This window comes from Pleurodeles waltl, chromosome 8, assembly GCF_031143425.1.
Source record: "Pleurodeles waltl isolate 20211129_DDA chromosome 8, aPleWal1.hap1.20221129, whole genome shotgun sequence".
Lineage (NCBI taxonomy): Eukaryota > Metazoa > Chordata > Amphibia > Caudata > Salamandridae > Pleurodeles > Pleurodeles waltl.
Genome location: NC_090447.1, coordinates 533,441,870 through 533,457,511, shown reverse-complemented (window position 1 = coordinate 533,457,511; position 15,642 = coordinate 533,441,870). Strand labels below are relative to the sequence as shown.

At 41.4% G+C, this 15,642-nt stretch overlaps 1 protein-coding gene across 1 annotated transcript in view; it reads left to right on the top strand.

Annotated features, from left to right (window-relative positions):
* The window catches only part of UGGT2 (UDP-glucose glycoprotein glucosyltransferase 2), a 1,372,316-nt gene that overhangs the window by 91,443 nt on the left and 1,265,231 nt on the right, over positions 1 to 15,642 (top strand). Inside the window, exon 3 of the mRNA XM_069204567.1 lies at positions 6,591 to 6,721. Coding sequence (XP_069060668.1) covers positions 6,591 to 6,721 — 131 coding nt within the window. The remainder of the gene's footprint in view (positions 1 to 6,590; positions 6,722 to 15,642) is intronic.

The window sequence follows — 15,642 nt, the reverse complement described above, 5'->3', positions numbered from 1 at the left end:
CACAATTGGGCTGCCATTTTCATTAGGAGGCATGTGGGAAGGATAGGTGGTAGGACATTTACAGATTCTCTCAGGTTCCAGAACTGTCTCTCACATAAAAGTGAGTACAATATGTGTTTTAGACAAAGTTTGAGGTTTACAAGGACTTCTTGTAAACAAAACCTCTTAAGAACCACACAAGTTACATCACACTAGGCTCCCCCGGTTGTCTGGTATGGTAGGTTTCTTAGGGTGTGGCTGAGGTAGGGCCCTAAATTTTCGGCTACCTACAAAAAGAAACCATTTTGGCTGAGTGAAATATGATATCTCCAGGTCGCTTTCTGTGGTGTATTGTGCTGGAGACACTAGGCCCAGCCCCACAAGTGAGATACCATTTTTATCCAGGGACATATGGGAACACAGAATATTATAACATTTGTTATTACCAATTGGATTTCTTTGCATTTGTGGTTTCCAACTGTAAGCCGGTGTGCCAAAAAGATGATGTTTTGCAATTGCATGACATTGTGGCTAAGTACAAACTCAGAGGTGTACAAGTAACCACTGTTCCTTAACTCTGTATTTTGTATACATTATAGAAATACATAGGTTTCCTTTAGACTCATGTTTTTTTCATTCTTTGTATTTTCCGTTTGATTTGCTGTATATTTGCCACACAATGAAAAATCCTTGTTAGGTGCAGCTCAGTTGTTGGCCGTGGGTATCGTGTGTTTTTGGAGAACCTACAAACCATATACATCACCACAACCAGACCAGAGAGAGTATATTCCTGTTGTAATTTGGCCAGTTATGAATGAAAACATAACAAAAGATTGATTTTTCTTTTCATTTTCATTTTTTTTTATTTCAACAATATATTTCTTTAGGAAAACCTAGAGGCATCTACACAAGTGGCCTCTTGCTGAATGAAAAATGTCCTAGCTGTCTTAATGGAAAATTTAAATTCTGTTAAGGACACAGAGGCGAGGATTAGACTTTTCTTTCTTCACTTTATTTAAAACGGCAGCATTAACTAAGTGTTTACGTCATCATTAACTACATTTCCCAAGAAACATCGGGGGGAAAAGCAGCAGAAAAGGTTTTCCATCTGCATCCAATCAGCAGCCATCCAGCATCTGAAGAGCCTGAGTCAAGGTCTTCCCCTCCTCTTTCTTCCTGTGACCTCCATTAGAATGAGTCTCATTATTCTTGCTTTGAGGTGTCCGTTCCTACAAAAGTATAGAACCATTAACGCCAATCAACTTAATGAAATACAGGCCAAATGTGTTGAACAAGATTTTACAAGGGTTTCAAGATTTATCTATTCTTACAGAAGAACATGCAGTTATAGAAAACATATAGAAAGCTTAACATTTGGTCTGGAAATAAAAAATATATTTCAGATTACCCACCTGATAGATAGGGTGGGATTCTTGGTCTAAATTGGGGGGGGGGCCTAATCTTCGCCTCTGTGTCCTTAATAGAACTGAAACTTTGCGTTATTACAGCTGGGAATTTTTTAACTTTATGTCCGGACCAGAGACGAGCATTAGGCTAGTTTAAAGCTTCTTAACCACTAGCAAGGCCACGGTTTGGATGGGTCTGCGTGGAAAATAAACAGATAAAGTAGTCAGGACTCCAGGCTGAAAACATTGAGCCTCTTATGTTTTTGGTACTTTACCGGTGCTGGGTAGGTGGGCTAAACAGCAGAAAAGGCATGACGTATGCATGCCTTTCACAAATGAAAGCAAGCGGATTTTAAAAGGCAAGCCCACGAACCAATGTAAGTGACTGACGTGGCATGGGCGTGGTTTCGAGCCCAAAGAGAGATTACAGAATGGACGGAGCACTTTGTGCTTGCCCATAAAAAGAGCTTAGCACCAGAAGAGGAAACTTTGAGGAGGAGGGGCGGGGAGGGTGGGGGTAGAGGGGTTAGGCTTATCAGTCAATAGGTTGATGTGGATTTGTGTTTTTTTAAAGGCAAAGGTCTGTAATTTTAGTACAAACATGTTCCCTCTGTTTTCACGGAGGGCGCGAGGTGGAAGAAACATAGAGGAACTGTTCACAGTTTGTACTTCTGCACTACATTTCTCTATCCATGGACCAGAGTCTGTTTAGCCGGTGAAAAGGCTAGAAGGAGGATCTTTTATACACTGGGTTCAATTCAATATCAGGTACTCTATTTGCCTCCTTGATTTATAACTGATTTTCATCGTCTGAGTTTCGGATGCTGTGCATTAAAGTCTCAGAAGGGGTCTCAGCGATATCTGTGCGTGCAATGAGTGTTTCTTCCCTTATGAGTCCAACTGCTGGATTGTTATTGTGCACTGGCCCAAAAAATTGAAATACTGCACTCCTTAATTTAACTTTTTGCTGCATATACGCATTACGAGTAGGGGAGCATACCTCTTTTATTGGTTTTCACTCATTTCTTTAATTTTCTATGGTTATTCCCCAATAATCATGCAGCATTATTGATATGAGATGTACTTTTTTTCTGTGGACCTAGGTACTTAGTGTATCAATTTGATTAGTACTTTATTTATTCATATAGAAAGTACTTATCAGACTCACTTGCATTTCTAGCTTGTCTGTTTGCCAATAATTTACTTGCATAGCTGTCACAGGGAATTGTTCAGAGTCACTATAAATCTTGCTAAAAAAAAAAAAAAAAAGGTATGTAATGGCTTTCAAGCTAATGTCAATGGGATCTTCGTGACTGTTCTGGCGGAGCTTTTTTACCTCTAAGGGTGAATTGTCGAGCTCAGGCAAGATCGAACTACCTGTGTTGGATTTAAGTACCTCTGTAGATTGAGATGGGTCTCACTTGACATTATGTATAGATTCACTAATAATATTGTGGAATCCATTATTAGTCTTTTCATACAAATAAGAGCTAGTGCCACATCCAAGGAAGATAGCACTACTCAAAATTGATCCGTCCTAGTTGTTGTGTGTGGTAAATTGTGTGCTGAAGGACACTGGAACTGTTGTTTTTATGAGTTGTGTGTGTGGGTGAATTTAAGCAGACTGAATCCCCTGCCCTCCTAGTTGACTTGGAGGGGAGCGAAAGTGAAGTGTGGGTCTATTTTTTGTTGAACTGTGGGAGAAACACCTTTTAATCATGTGGCCCACTTTATAATTTGCCGGAAGCACAAGTTGTGTTTGTCTTGACGTTTTTGAGCATTTTCTTCATGGCTGCATGAGATTTGAAGTTATAACCTTGGAACTTTGAATAGGTAAATACCTTGAAAAGTTTTGAAAATGAAAACTTGATAAGACAACATCCAAGGGCATAAAATGGTCTATTGCTGGTGTCAGATTTTGCTCACTTCGTGTGAGCCTCCAGTCCGACTGACTCCTTAAACTGAGCATCCTCGAACGAGGCCCAGTCTCACTGTTGGTGGCACCGCACCCTGAGATGTGGCTTCACCACCACCGATTATGCTGCAGCTCGGAAGCAGACCTACGGAGAGATTCTCAAGGGTCCAAGGAAACAATTACAGGGAAGGTGATGGATATAAAATTGCAGTGTGCAGGTGAGTGGAAATAAGCATGCAGCTCGGGCTGGTTTCTCATTTACACCGAGCACCCTCCAGTGAGTTGCCCTATCATTTTTGGTGGCACCACCCCCATAGCTCTTTCTTTATTCCCTGCCGTTATGCTACAGCATGGGAGTGGACTTGCAGAGGCATCCACAAGTGGTTCAGGTAAACACAGTGCTGGACAAAATGTGCAGCGTGCAGGGAAGCTGTAGGGAATATGCTATATTCATTGCAGAGTTCAGCGAAAGAAGGTTAGGAGATTATCCATTGATGCAGGAGAGGTGAGGAGAGAAAATTGAAGGAAATCTAGTATATGGAACAACCAGTGTTTCAATGTGGATTGATGGGGCTTTTCTGTTCAGTAGGTCATCAGTGCAACAGGCTGTCCCATAGGCCCAATCGCTGTTATCAGAAGAGGCGTCACACACTGTGATAATCGTGCTGCAGGCTTTTGGGTTAGGTGGTGGACATAGAGGTGGGCGCTGGAGTGAAGATAAATCTTTACATAAAGACCAGAGCATTTTGTTTCCAAGTGCACTGAACCAGCCCTTACACACTTTTATATTGTTGCATAGTGTAATATGGAACTTAAAACAAACTCTAGGTTTTGCAGGCTGGTGCCTCTGTCGGACAGCTTACTGTGAGATGAAACAGCATTTGAAAATCAAGTTATTATCATCACTGAAATAAATGCATCTTTTTGCTGCGTTTTCCCCTAAATATTTCATTTACATGGTTCTGTATGCCTGCGTTTATATTTAATGATTTTTTGTTTGTTTTTTATAACCCGTGTACAGTTTTAGTATGTCATACAGGCGGAAACTGTATGTGCCTTTCCGTAATACCTAAGATTTGTTTGCTGCTTAATTTACATAATTGAAATTCGTGTAAGTCGCCTGTAGAGGGCACATAGTTTGTGCAGGCTGTTTAAACTTACATTTTCCAATGTGAGTCTACGGCAAATCTGTGGCTACTTATTTTTTTCGAGCTAAGCTTATAATATGGGCTGAGCAGTGGCCATGCAACTGCTGGCTGGACATCAGAATTAAAAGTGAAACTGTCCTGTTCCCACCCAAACCTGCTGAGCATGGCCTTTGCCGTTATGCAGTGGTCCCTGGGTTAAAAACCTTGTCCGCACGCCATGTGTAGCAGACTCTGGCCACAGAGAGCTGGTGCAGGGCCTGCAACCTGGGCCTTTGCCGTGTGTTTTTGCTGGATTCCCGAATCCACAACCAGAACAAAGAAAGAAAGAGAAAATCAAAAATGTTTACTAAGTTAATGGCAGTGTGGAGCAGAATCTGGGAATCCCACAAGCAAAATCTTTTTCCAAACAATTTTTGGTGGCAGTGTCTGCCCCTCTGGGACCCCTGCATCCACCATGTGTCAAGACATAATAACTTGCCCACGTATTCATCGCCTCTACCCCCAGTCACTGCAGGATGCAGACTTCTATCTGGCTCCCTGTAATATCCTGTGCAATGTTTGAGTTGCTGCACCATCCGATCGTCTCAGAATCTATGGCTCATTCATTTAATGAGGGTAAATGTTGTTAGGGCAATAGGGAAATCTCGTCTAAGTGGTTCCACATGTTTAATATCTACCAATGTTTAACTCCCCCTCTATTTGAAATTGAACCATTGTAACATATTCTATACATTTCTATGCTTGATTGGCACCAACAACTCTGCAAATTTGTCTGTAACTTCGATGCTGATAGAGAACCAATAAACCTCCATTCAAATGTTATCAATGTTGACTAATGTCTCTAGACAGCTGTCCTTAAAAATCCACAATGACCATCTGCAAAACAAAAATGTTTTTGTGTGATCTCCTAATGTTGAAGATGCTTCTGCAAAACATTACTTAATCGAGAATGAAATGTTGTTTTTGTTTTCTTGTAGCTAATACGTATATGTAGAGCATACTTAACCCATTTTGACTTTGTAGCAGAAAAAAGCTGTATTAAAACACTTCTAGAGTTTCATTTCTAGATGGATTATGTACAATAATAATTTCTGAACTCCTCGAGCCTTTGAGACCACCAATCTTCAGATGAATCTTTAATTGACACAAGGGCTGATAAAACTACAGGAAAACCTAAAAATAAGTCTAAGGAGAAGACATACTTTTCAGGAATTAAAACATTGTGGGTAAAGAGATGTTTTCTTGGTAGTCTAATGTTACAATTACAATTACTGCCTTTATCTAGACCACGACTTGGATACATTTAGTTATGCAAGTTCTTTAGCACCAGTACTCACTTGAACAAGATGATGGTTTTCATACTGTAGAAGAGGATTTTAGCCAAGGTATATCCTCTTGTACTCTTTTGGGAAGAATCACACTAAGAAGATGCCGATTTCAGACGAACAGTTTGAAGTGCAAACCCGGCACCCGGACTAAAAACAAATGTGATGCTTCCTAAGCCTTCTCGCTGACACTCATTGCTGTTGTCTCGTGCTTTAGTTTAAAGCAGTGCTGTTGACTGTACCATGGTCCTCCATTGTAAGGCCCCTTTATTTGAAGTTGCTTTCTTTGTAGGATAAGGTCAAAGGATGGGGCGTAGTTACAATGGCTCTCCCAATTGGAATGGGAGGTGGTGCACCCTAAAGGTATTTCACACAGTAACCACAACTGCTCATTGTCCTTTGTAGTAGCCCTATAATTTAGCCTTTCAGGTTGATCATGCAAAAGCAGCTACAACAGAAAAGGACACCCATTAGTGCATGCACACCCATGTAACAGGAAGTCTATGTAAAACAGTACATTCACCGGCATGGTCTGGATATCGGTTTTACTTCTGAAACTAACAGTAAAGACTACCACCATTTGAAACCAATGGAACAGATTAAGCTGTATTTCAGTAAAACGGAACCTTGTTCCAGGCATGAGAGTGGCTGGTGCAGGTGAGCTGTTCTCATCGAACATTGAGTGTTTTTGTTGTAAAGATATATATTTCTCATGATTTGTATGTTTCTATGTTTTTCCTCTATTGAATCATGTACTTGGAAATGACGATATCGTCAGGCAAGAATATTTTTTCATACTGATATCTTAATTTTACAGATACAGTTTCTTCTTATTACAACTTGATTCTCAAGAAGGCTGGACAATTCCTATCCGATTTGCAAATCAGTCTTTTGAAGTTTGCTATTTCTATCAGAGCATACTCTCCAACAGTGCAGATGTTCCAGCAAGTAAGTTGTACCTTCTGAGCTGTTTATTTTTTTTCCTTTTGTGCAGTGTTTTTAGTGGGAGGAATAGAAATTTAGGAAACCAGCACACTAACTAATGTTTTGTTAATTGTTAGGTCTGACTACACACAGTTCTAGCTCTGTCAGAGAGGTGCTTTTTTACTGCTTCTTCATACTTGTAATTACTTAATGGTATGCCACTCTCTCACCACATGCTGTTGGCTATTCAGGTTATCATTCGCCAGATAAGGAGAACTTCCATCGCAATGGTTGAGGGACTATTTTCCTTCACGAGAGTACAGTGAATCATCACACTCCTCACACTATCACATTGAATCATTTATCACCCTCGGATTATGAATACTACGTTCCCCCCCCCCCCTCCTCCCCCCCTCCTCTAGTACATGGATTGAAAACACTTTTCATGTGTCTGTAAAGCTTGAGTGTGAGTCTAATATGGCCTCCTAATTGTTTTTTTTAAATATTTTCATGACTGGGCCGACCCCATGTTGGCCATCCTGAAGTCTTGTGGTGGCTTAGCTTAATTGCAGCTAGGCAAAGTTTCTAATTTTTGTTTTCTGAAAGGGTAGGGTTTTTTTTTTTTTTTTTTCCACTAGGTCAGAATAACATTTTGTGTCATTTGTCTCCTGGTGGTACAGAGTTTGTATTTATTTTTTCAATTCCTATGGTGGGCTGAATATTTTTCTTCACCTGTGTGCCAAGAAAGCATTTGTTATAGTCCTCCTTTCGTTTTCCCAGAAACAAAAATAAATCTATTATGAACAGTTTCTAGAATCAAAAAGAAGACTATTATGAACAGTAACTCTCTCTCAGACTGTTTGAAACTACCTGCCGGCTTCAAATGTCACAGGTCTTGTTTTTCTCCCTAGTCACTAACCTGTGCAATGGGATCCTTTTCGTTTACGTTTTTGCTAAGGGTTGTCAGACACATCAATACTTGGTTCCTTTCAGCGTATGTGCTAGTCTTGGTTTAAAGACTGGTTTGTTTATTTTGCTGGGAATTACTGTGGCCCTCATTACGACATCAGCTGTCTTTTCGTAAGACCGCTGTGAAGCAGTGGGTGCCAAAAGACCTTCAGTGGTGGCGTTCTTAAGACCGCCCTATTACGACTGATTTCTGAATTCCGCCCAAAATCGGGCAGAATTCCAACACCAGTCGTTCTGGCGGTCGGTGATGAAGAGGTGGTTCCATTGCCGGCACCACCTCACCAAAACGACGCCGCACGCTGTATTACGACCCGTAATATGGTGTGGTTCTGTTCTGATGGCGGGGTGCAGCTGGCGGTGGAAGCGCCAGGACCCGTTCCCTCCCGGACGACATCCTCGATGGATGAGGTAAGTGTATCATCTGACGAGGGTGCGTGGCTGCATGTGTGAGTGTGTGAATGTCGTGAATGCGGGAGGAGGTGGGGTGTTTGTGGGTGTGTGTCTGAGTATGAGTGATTGTGGATGGTGTGAGGGGCGCTCTGTGAGTGTTTGTGGATTGGGGTGGGTGTGGGAGTGTTTGTGGATGGACGATGGGGGTGAGTGCATGAGTGCGTGTGTGAGCAATTCAGCGGATGGAAGGGGTGTGTGTGTATGTAAGTGGACGGGGTGAGTGTTGTGTGACTGGACAGGGAGGGGTGTGCATGTTTGTGTGAGTGAACGGGGAGAGGGGTGAGTGCGTGTATGCAGTGCAGGGGGGAGGGGTGTGAATGTATGTATGCGCCGGGGGGGAGGGGTGTGAATGTATGTATGTGCTGGAGGAGTGAATGTGTTCGTGAATGCGTTGTTTGTGCTTGTATCTTAGTGTGACTGGGGGTGTATGATGTGAGTGAGTGGGGGGTGTTTGTGTGTGGGAGTATGTGGGTGCATTTGTGCGGGTATGTGGGCATGTGTGCAAGTGTATCCTGGTGACAGGAATGCATATTCCTGTCGCCAAGGTGCAAGACAGCCAGCTTTTTCTGGTGGTGCGACTGCCAGCAAAATGCTGGCAGTCTCCAGTGTCGTAATACCGCCAGCGGTATTACGGCATCCGCTGTGCTGGAGGTGCTCACCTCCAGCCTGGCGGACTGCGGAAAAGAGGTGGGACAAGCAGAGTATCACTGGCTTGGCTTCGACCAAACTGCCGAGCTTGAAATTTGGAGGTCTTCACCGCCGGCCCGTCGGCAGTGAGGCAGCCACCGCGGCATCGTAAAGAGGGCCAATATGTTCCTCTCAGACCCCCCCAGTCTGTGCAATCCTGTCTACTAGTGAGAACACATTAACTACACAATGAGTTACTCTGATGCTCCTAATAACAACATTGTGGACAAACGCAATGTTCTCTTCACTACAGCAAAGTGGAGAAGGGAATGGATCAGGGCAGAAAGTCAAATATATTTGCTAATTGTTTTTTGTATGAATGTTTTTACATAGTAGCCTCTGTTTTCTTCCGAATTTTCCTTTTTCTACCGCCCGTTTCTGAATATGCGGCTCAGCAACAAGAAAGATGTTGTTTCTGAATGAGACGATCCAATAAAGTTAGCTTAGATGATACCCCAACATACTTCAGCGCCTAAAAGTTAAAACAAGAGCTTTTTCATTGACTCTGTTTTTATGAAAATGTAAACCTTTGTCCCAGTGGGTTCGTCTTTTTACTTATCAGATTATCATGCATGACCAGCTACCATTCCCAATACTAAATACTATACACACACACCCAGTTCCAATTGTTTTGAAATTACCAATTTCTAAATTTAACAAGAACTGGCAAAGTCAGTAGTTCAGGTTTTAACACATGAAAACATAGGCATGCGTAAATTCAGTTAACATGCATTAGCTCATTCAATCCAGACCGATTGATATTGAAAGGGCTTATATTTATATAGTGCTTACACTCCCAAATTGAGACTTCAGATCGTTTCCATAGTAAGAAGATGACAATCCCAAAAAAACCAATATGAAACAACTATTAGTAAAGCCAGTGCGTCTGGTGTTGGCTACTATTTTGTCTTTTCAGTGCTTGTTTTCTTATGGGTTTTGCAAAATGTTATTGCTGGGGAAGCTGCCTCTGTTTAAAAAAAAAAAAGAAAAAAAAACATTGGTTAAAAGCAAAACAATGTTTTGGTCTTTGTAAGCGAGCATTGTCAATGTATGCCCTGGCACTGAAGGGGAACTCCTTTGTGTGTGGATGTGCTCTTTGTGAAACAGCAGAATGACATTGCTCAGAGTTAAGTTTGCCAGTGACTGAAGTGGCTCAATGTAATTTGCTTTAGTGGGTGGAAAATGTTTTTGCCTAACAGAATAACACACAAGTGGATGAAGAGGGTTGGCCGAAAGCCCCTATCAATAAGAATATTCGTAATTTTAGTAAAATCACAAAGTCTTGAATAATACCAGACATAAAAATCAGAGATAGTGAGCTGTTAGCTCTAGTTTTTTCATGAAAGATGTGCTTTTGTACACTAAGACTACTAGAGGCAAAAAACCTGAAATGGTACAGAGTGCTTTCACTTTCCCTCCCTCCCTCCAAAGACCTTCGAAATGGCCAGGTAAGACCTAATTTATATGGATATTCTTCAAAGGCAGTCAAAAGATGCAAAGTCATTTGATCCAAGACTGGTTTCTATACTCAAGAGAAAATCAGAAAGCACAGCAACGCATTTTTATAAAGGAAGGAATGGCTGAGAAAATGAGGCAATATTCTTTCTGCGTGCATGTAAGAGTTTTATATGGGTTTTTGCATTTTTAACTAACTATACACTGGACAACTCTGCCCAAAACAATATTTTATGTTGAGGTCTAGTACTGATTAATTTTCAATTCACATGCTTCCGGCATTGGAAACCATCATTGATCAACCTGTGCCTTTGCATAATAACCATTTGTAGCATTAAAATCATATTGTGATATCATACTGCTGTTTATCACATCTAAGCATCCCAGCTAAGCCTTGTCTGAAAAGGCTTGTTTCATGCTGGACTCTGGTGGTTCTTTTTAGGAGCTTCGAGTGCTGTGGCTGCTACTGAATGAAAATCCATAGGTACTCAAAGTAGTTGGTCAGCGACACAATGTTGAATAACTAACATCACATTTAAAAAAAATATAGAACAAGGGTTACACCTTACAAGTAATTTCATTGCCAAATGATATTAGGATTAGATACCTCCAAGGCGACGTTTGGAGAATATATTTTCCGTCAGAATCTGGAGAAAAAAGCATTGCAACAGTAATTGTAGACTAACTTGGAAAGCAAAAGGATATTAAGCTCGGATCCTCCTTTGGGGGATCTCTTTTTTTTTTTTTCTCTCAAAGAAAGATGAGCTAAGTCTGCTATTGAAGAATTAAAGCCTCTTTCTTCTTATCCGACATTCTGAAAGTCTTACATACTAATAGTGTAAATTATGCCCCCATTAGATCTAAATTTATAAAATAGATGTAAAGGAGAGAACCTAATGGAAAATACATTCAGAATATCACTTTTGCTCAGGGTCGTTAAAAGCAACACATATATTTAAGAGTTCATAGCTCAAGTGTTTTGAAACACGCTAAATCATTTTGTGTTTCCTATCTTGCTTTAAAGTGTTCTTTTACAAAAACCAAGCCTTATGTGAGGAAGAAAAAATCTAAGTGACTACAAACACAGTACACCATCAAACTAATAAAAGAGAAAATGCGGACTAAAAGATCTAATAGCTTGCCAGTGTCTCAGTATTGCTTGAATGACTGTTTCTCACAACTACAAGGAAAAGCTTTTCTATAGGTTTTGCAGATGTTATCCTAGCATCATTCATATGTATTTCTTCAATTCGGTGGTAGATGCTTACTGAAGGGTACATTATTCAGGTGCACGAATAAACAGAAGACTATCAAGTGCTAAAAATCCTTACTACGGCTTAACAATTCGGCACCCCTTGTTTTCTGCTGGGTGTTTGTCCTCTGTTGTATAGGTTAGTCAGATTAGAATGGCAAGGGCGCACCAAAATCTTTGAGCACCTTGTGACCAATAGAGTACTCATTTGCCATACTGCTATGTTTCCAGATGCTGCAATTCATTTTGCCATCAAATTGTTTCTTGAACAGTCAGTTGTATTTTGGGTCCAAGTTTGTAATGGGTCGAACCATTCTAGTCAAATTGACAGGTCAATTTATAGTTGAAGGCAGTTCGATGATAAATTAAGACTTTTCGTACATTTTTTCAACAGCTTGCTTTAGCTCGCTCTGTCTCACTACCTTTGCAGACTTTTAATCCCCAGGAGTCTTATTTTACCTTTGCTCTAAGCTAGCACTACTGTTAATGTACCATACTATATTTTTGTTTGATTGCCTTACATTCAGTTTGTATCCACCTATTTTTCCTAATATCTCAGTTATAGTTTGGGAACCTACTAAGACTTCTAGATGCTTTGCTTGTATAGGTCAGGAGGTCACCTGCAAACGTGGTGCCTTCGCTTTCCCAATAGCTGTGTATAAATTGAGACTTTTTTTCTATATTTCTGCTTACCTGTGTTTATGACTTAAATATTAAATGTAATTAGCGCCATGGATGGGGGAGAATCCTCTCATAATTAACTCTCCTCTGATTGCACCCCCTTATTTGGGAAAGGGGCTTTGGATTGGCATGCAGCGTCCCATTGTGTTTATGAAGCTTGCCTCTGCTTTGCCATCCTATGGGCAGCACAAAAATGTCCATCTGACCGCATAGTTGACCTCCAGTGTTATAGTTGATGGTGCTTTAACATGCCCCTCTCACAGAGTTGTTGTTCTTATTGAGGTCTGAGTTAAATATGACATGTTTGGATTTTAATAAATTCTTTTAATATGAAGGCAAAATGTTCCTGAGCAATCTATTGAGTTCGCTCATCTGAATGCACCTCGTGAGAGGGTCTTAAGTTCATTATTATGCAGAGACCCTTCATTGCTCATACCTTGGATCTTTACAGCTGTTCGTTTTAAGTGCCATTGAGAACAGGAAGCACCATCTACTGCCCTTCTCTCCCGAAAGTTCACTGTGACCTAAAATAGTCCTTCCAAGAAAAGGGGCCACCACAGGCTGGCATGTTTTAATTTGCATTTTTCATATGAGACGGCATCATCGTTTATTCCATATCCTCTAAAGTGCTTTTGGCCCAAGAATAGTTCAGCCAGAGAACATTCTGGTTTTCACCAGTTTCAGTATTGTTTTGTGATATTGATCCTCAACAACACAAAGTGCTTAACTTGAGGGCTGGCACTTAGTTTTCTGCATCAGGCATTTACTGTGAGCAAAAGACACATATGGGAAACGTGAAGGAAGAGAACAACTAAAAATAGTCACAAAGGGAGAAAGCAGAAAGCTGCAAGAGTGAGCTGAAGCGGTTTAAATGGATTAAAGAGACCCGAGATGGCTCGCACATTTAAATGCAGCAGCTGCGTGTTTCAAAAGAGAGCTTTAGGCACCGGCACATTTTTATTTGCAAATTAAGCACTGACAACACACAATCAAGTACTGATCTTCTTTCCTTTCATGACCCGCAGGCGGTTTGTAACAAAGGACAACCACATTGACTGCTTAACTTGGGCATCTGTGACAGTTTAGTCTCTTCAACCAAGAAACCGAGAATGTGGATATTACTCACCTCACATGGTGGCTAACATAGGCTATTAGCGTGGTGTTGTTGCCTTGGTTAGATGATGATTCACAGGCATGGTTGGTGGCCACTTAAGTCACTGGTGTCATGTGGTAGTCAAGTTAGGTGTTCAGCTGTGCGGCTGTGGATGAGGGTCAGGGCAGCGAACAGCACAATATGGCATGTAAGTGACACCAGAGGAACTGGCAGACGCAGACCAACACGGGGGCCTTGTCCAAGCCTAAGAACTTGACAGAAGACTCCTACTCCTGGCTCCAGTACAGCCGGCCTAAGGCTTGCTCACTAGTCTGATGGTAACTGTTTTGGTGTCTAAGGAGTGAGTGACTCCTATGACATGAGACTTCACTCCTCGTCGATATTCTGGCTGCCTGGAGGCTCGTTGGCAGACCAGTTGGTTGTAATGATAGACAATGTCAGAACTCAAGACATAAGGACACAAGTTGGGACTTTGGAGGGCTTTTAAACATGGGGTGGGGTCACTGCTGTACAGCATGGCAAAAACCCATTGCCAAAGACAATGCCTATAGCCTTTCCAACTATTTGTTATTCATCAGCAACGTGAAACAGTTAGGCAACGTAATCCTGCAGCTTCGTTTATATGTGAGTGATGGAAATGGTGAGGTTTGGTCTGTTTTAGCAACTGAGATAATACATTTGATATTGCACGTTAGGCACAGTACTAGTTAGAATATCTCAGTTGTTTATAATTTGATTCTTTTTGGTGTATAAATATGATCATGGGCTGCCTTTTACTGAGCAGTGATGATAAATTTGATATTATATGTGTTCCTAATACTTGTGATTTATGTTGGTCTGTTTGATACTCCTGTGTATCTGCCGCCCAGTAAATCTATGATGGCTGCTGCTCTCTCTGTCAGTTGTGTTTTTTTATCTTTTCTACCCCTGTTCAAATTGTCCTCAGTCTGCCTTACTTTCACTATTCCCTTTTTCCTGCTCCTCCAAACCAACTCCGAATTTTACTCCTACCATTATACTTTGTGAGGATCTGGTTGTACTATATGATAGGGCTAGATAGCCATATTGTGGAGTATACTTGCAGAAACCCTTTTGGGACAGAACAGTCTCTTTTACTTAACCTCTAGCCCAACCCTGGATAGCTGTGGCTGCTCGCAATAAGGCTTCGTAAAGGAACTTAGTGTAAAACATTTAACAGCACCATATAGCAGAATAAGAAAATCACTCACCAGAAAAAAGTCAGGATAAAAATGTATTAAAAAATAGCTTTTCTTTTTTTAAATTTTTTTTTTTTTAATAAAGTTAAGAGTCCTTGATCATCAAAATCAGCCGGAGGGTTCCGGAGTTTCAAATTTTAGAACTTTTAAATACTTTTAATTGCAACCACAAACAAGCACTGGTAAACAAAGTTTAAAAACATTTAGAAAGGTTGGAAAAGTTAGTTGATGTATTCCAGCTCGACTTGGGCAAGAAATCCAACAGGGTCGAGGTCTAGGGCGAGAGAAAAGATAATTTGCACACTTTCCTGGTCACCAGAGTGATTTTAAAGCAACTTCCCAACTCTAACACAAGACTGCCTTAGGAAACAACAAAGCTGTCCTGATGCTGAGGGATACAGGCAGAGATGCTCACAAGGATGCTCTGGTAGTGGTGCAGTCGACATGGGTGTCTCAGTGGTGGTTCCTAGGTCCACGAGTGATGTGCGGCGAATTGGGTCACATGAATCTACGTCCCTCTAAGTCCTCTTTGTAGCAGTGGTTGCACAGTTGCAGAAATGCCACGGACAACAGTACACCGCGATTTGAGGCAAAACCTTTGATGGGGGCTTGTGTCCTGTAGTCCAACGAATCTGGTCTCTGACAGCTCTCCTGGGTCCAGCAGACTCTGGTGCAGACTTCGGCTATATCTGATTCCTTTGTTTGTTCGGCTGGCGACTGGTAGCAGGAAGACTACAGCGGAGGCTTCCACTTTGTCGAGTTTGGCTCTTTCCGCTTTTGTGTCCCTGTAGCTGTTTCAAGGGGACTAGCCACCTGATCATTGGTTGACTGGATTTGGTGAATGTGGGAAATCAAGTGTTCGGTGGCATGTGTAGCAGCAGATACACATGCTGTGCATAGTCCGCCGTCTGGTGTTGGGTCGGAGTGTTACAAGTTGTTTTTCTTCGAAGAAGTATTTTCGAGTCACGAGACCGAGGGACTCCTCCCACTTTGGTTCCATTGCGCATGGGCATCGACTCCATCTTAGATTGTTTTTTTTCCGCCATCGGGTTCGGACGTGTTCCTTTTCGCTCTGTGTTTCGGGTCGGAAAGTTAGTCAGAATCAACGGAAAATTCGTCG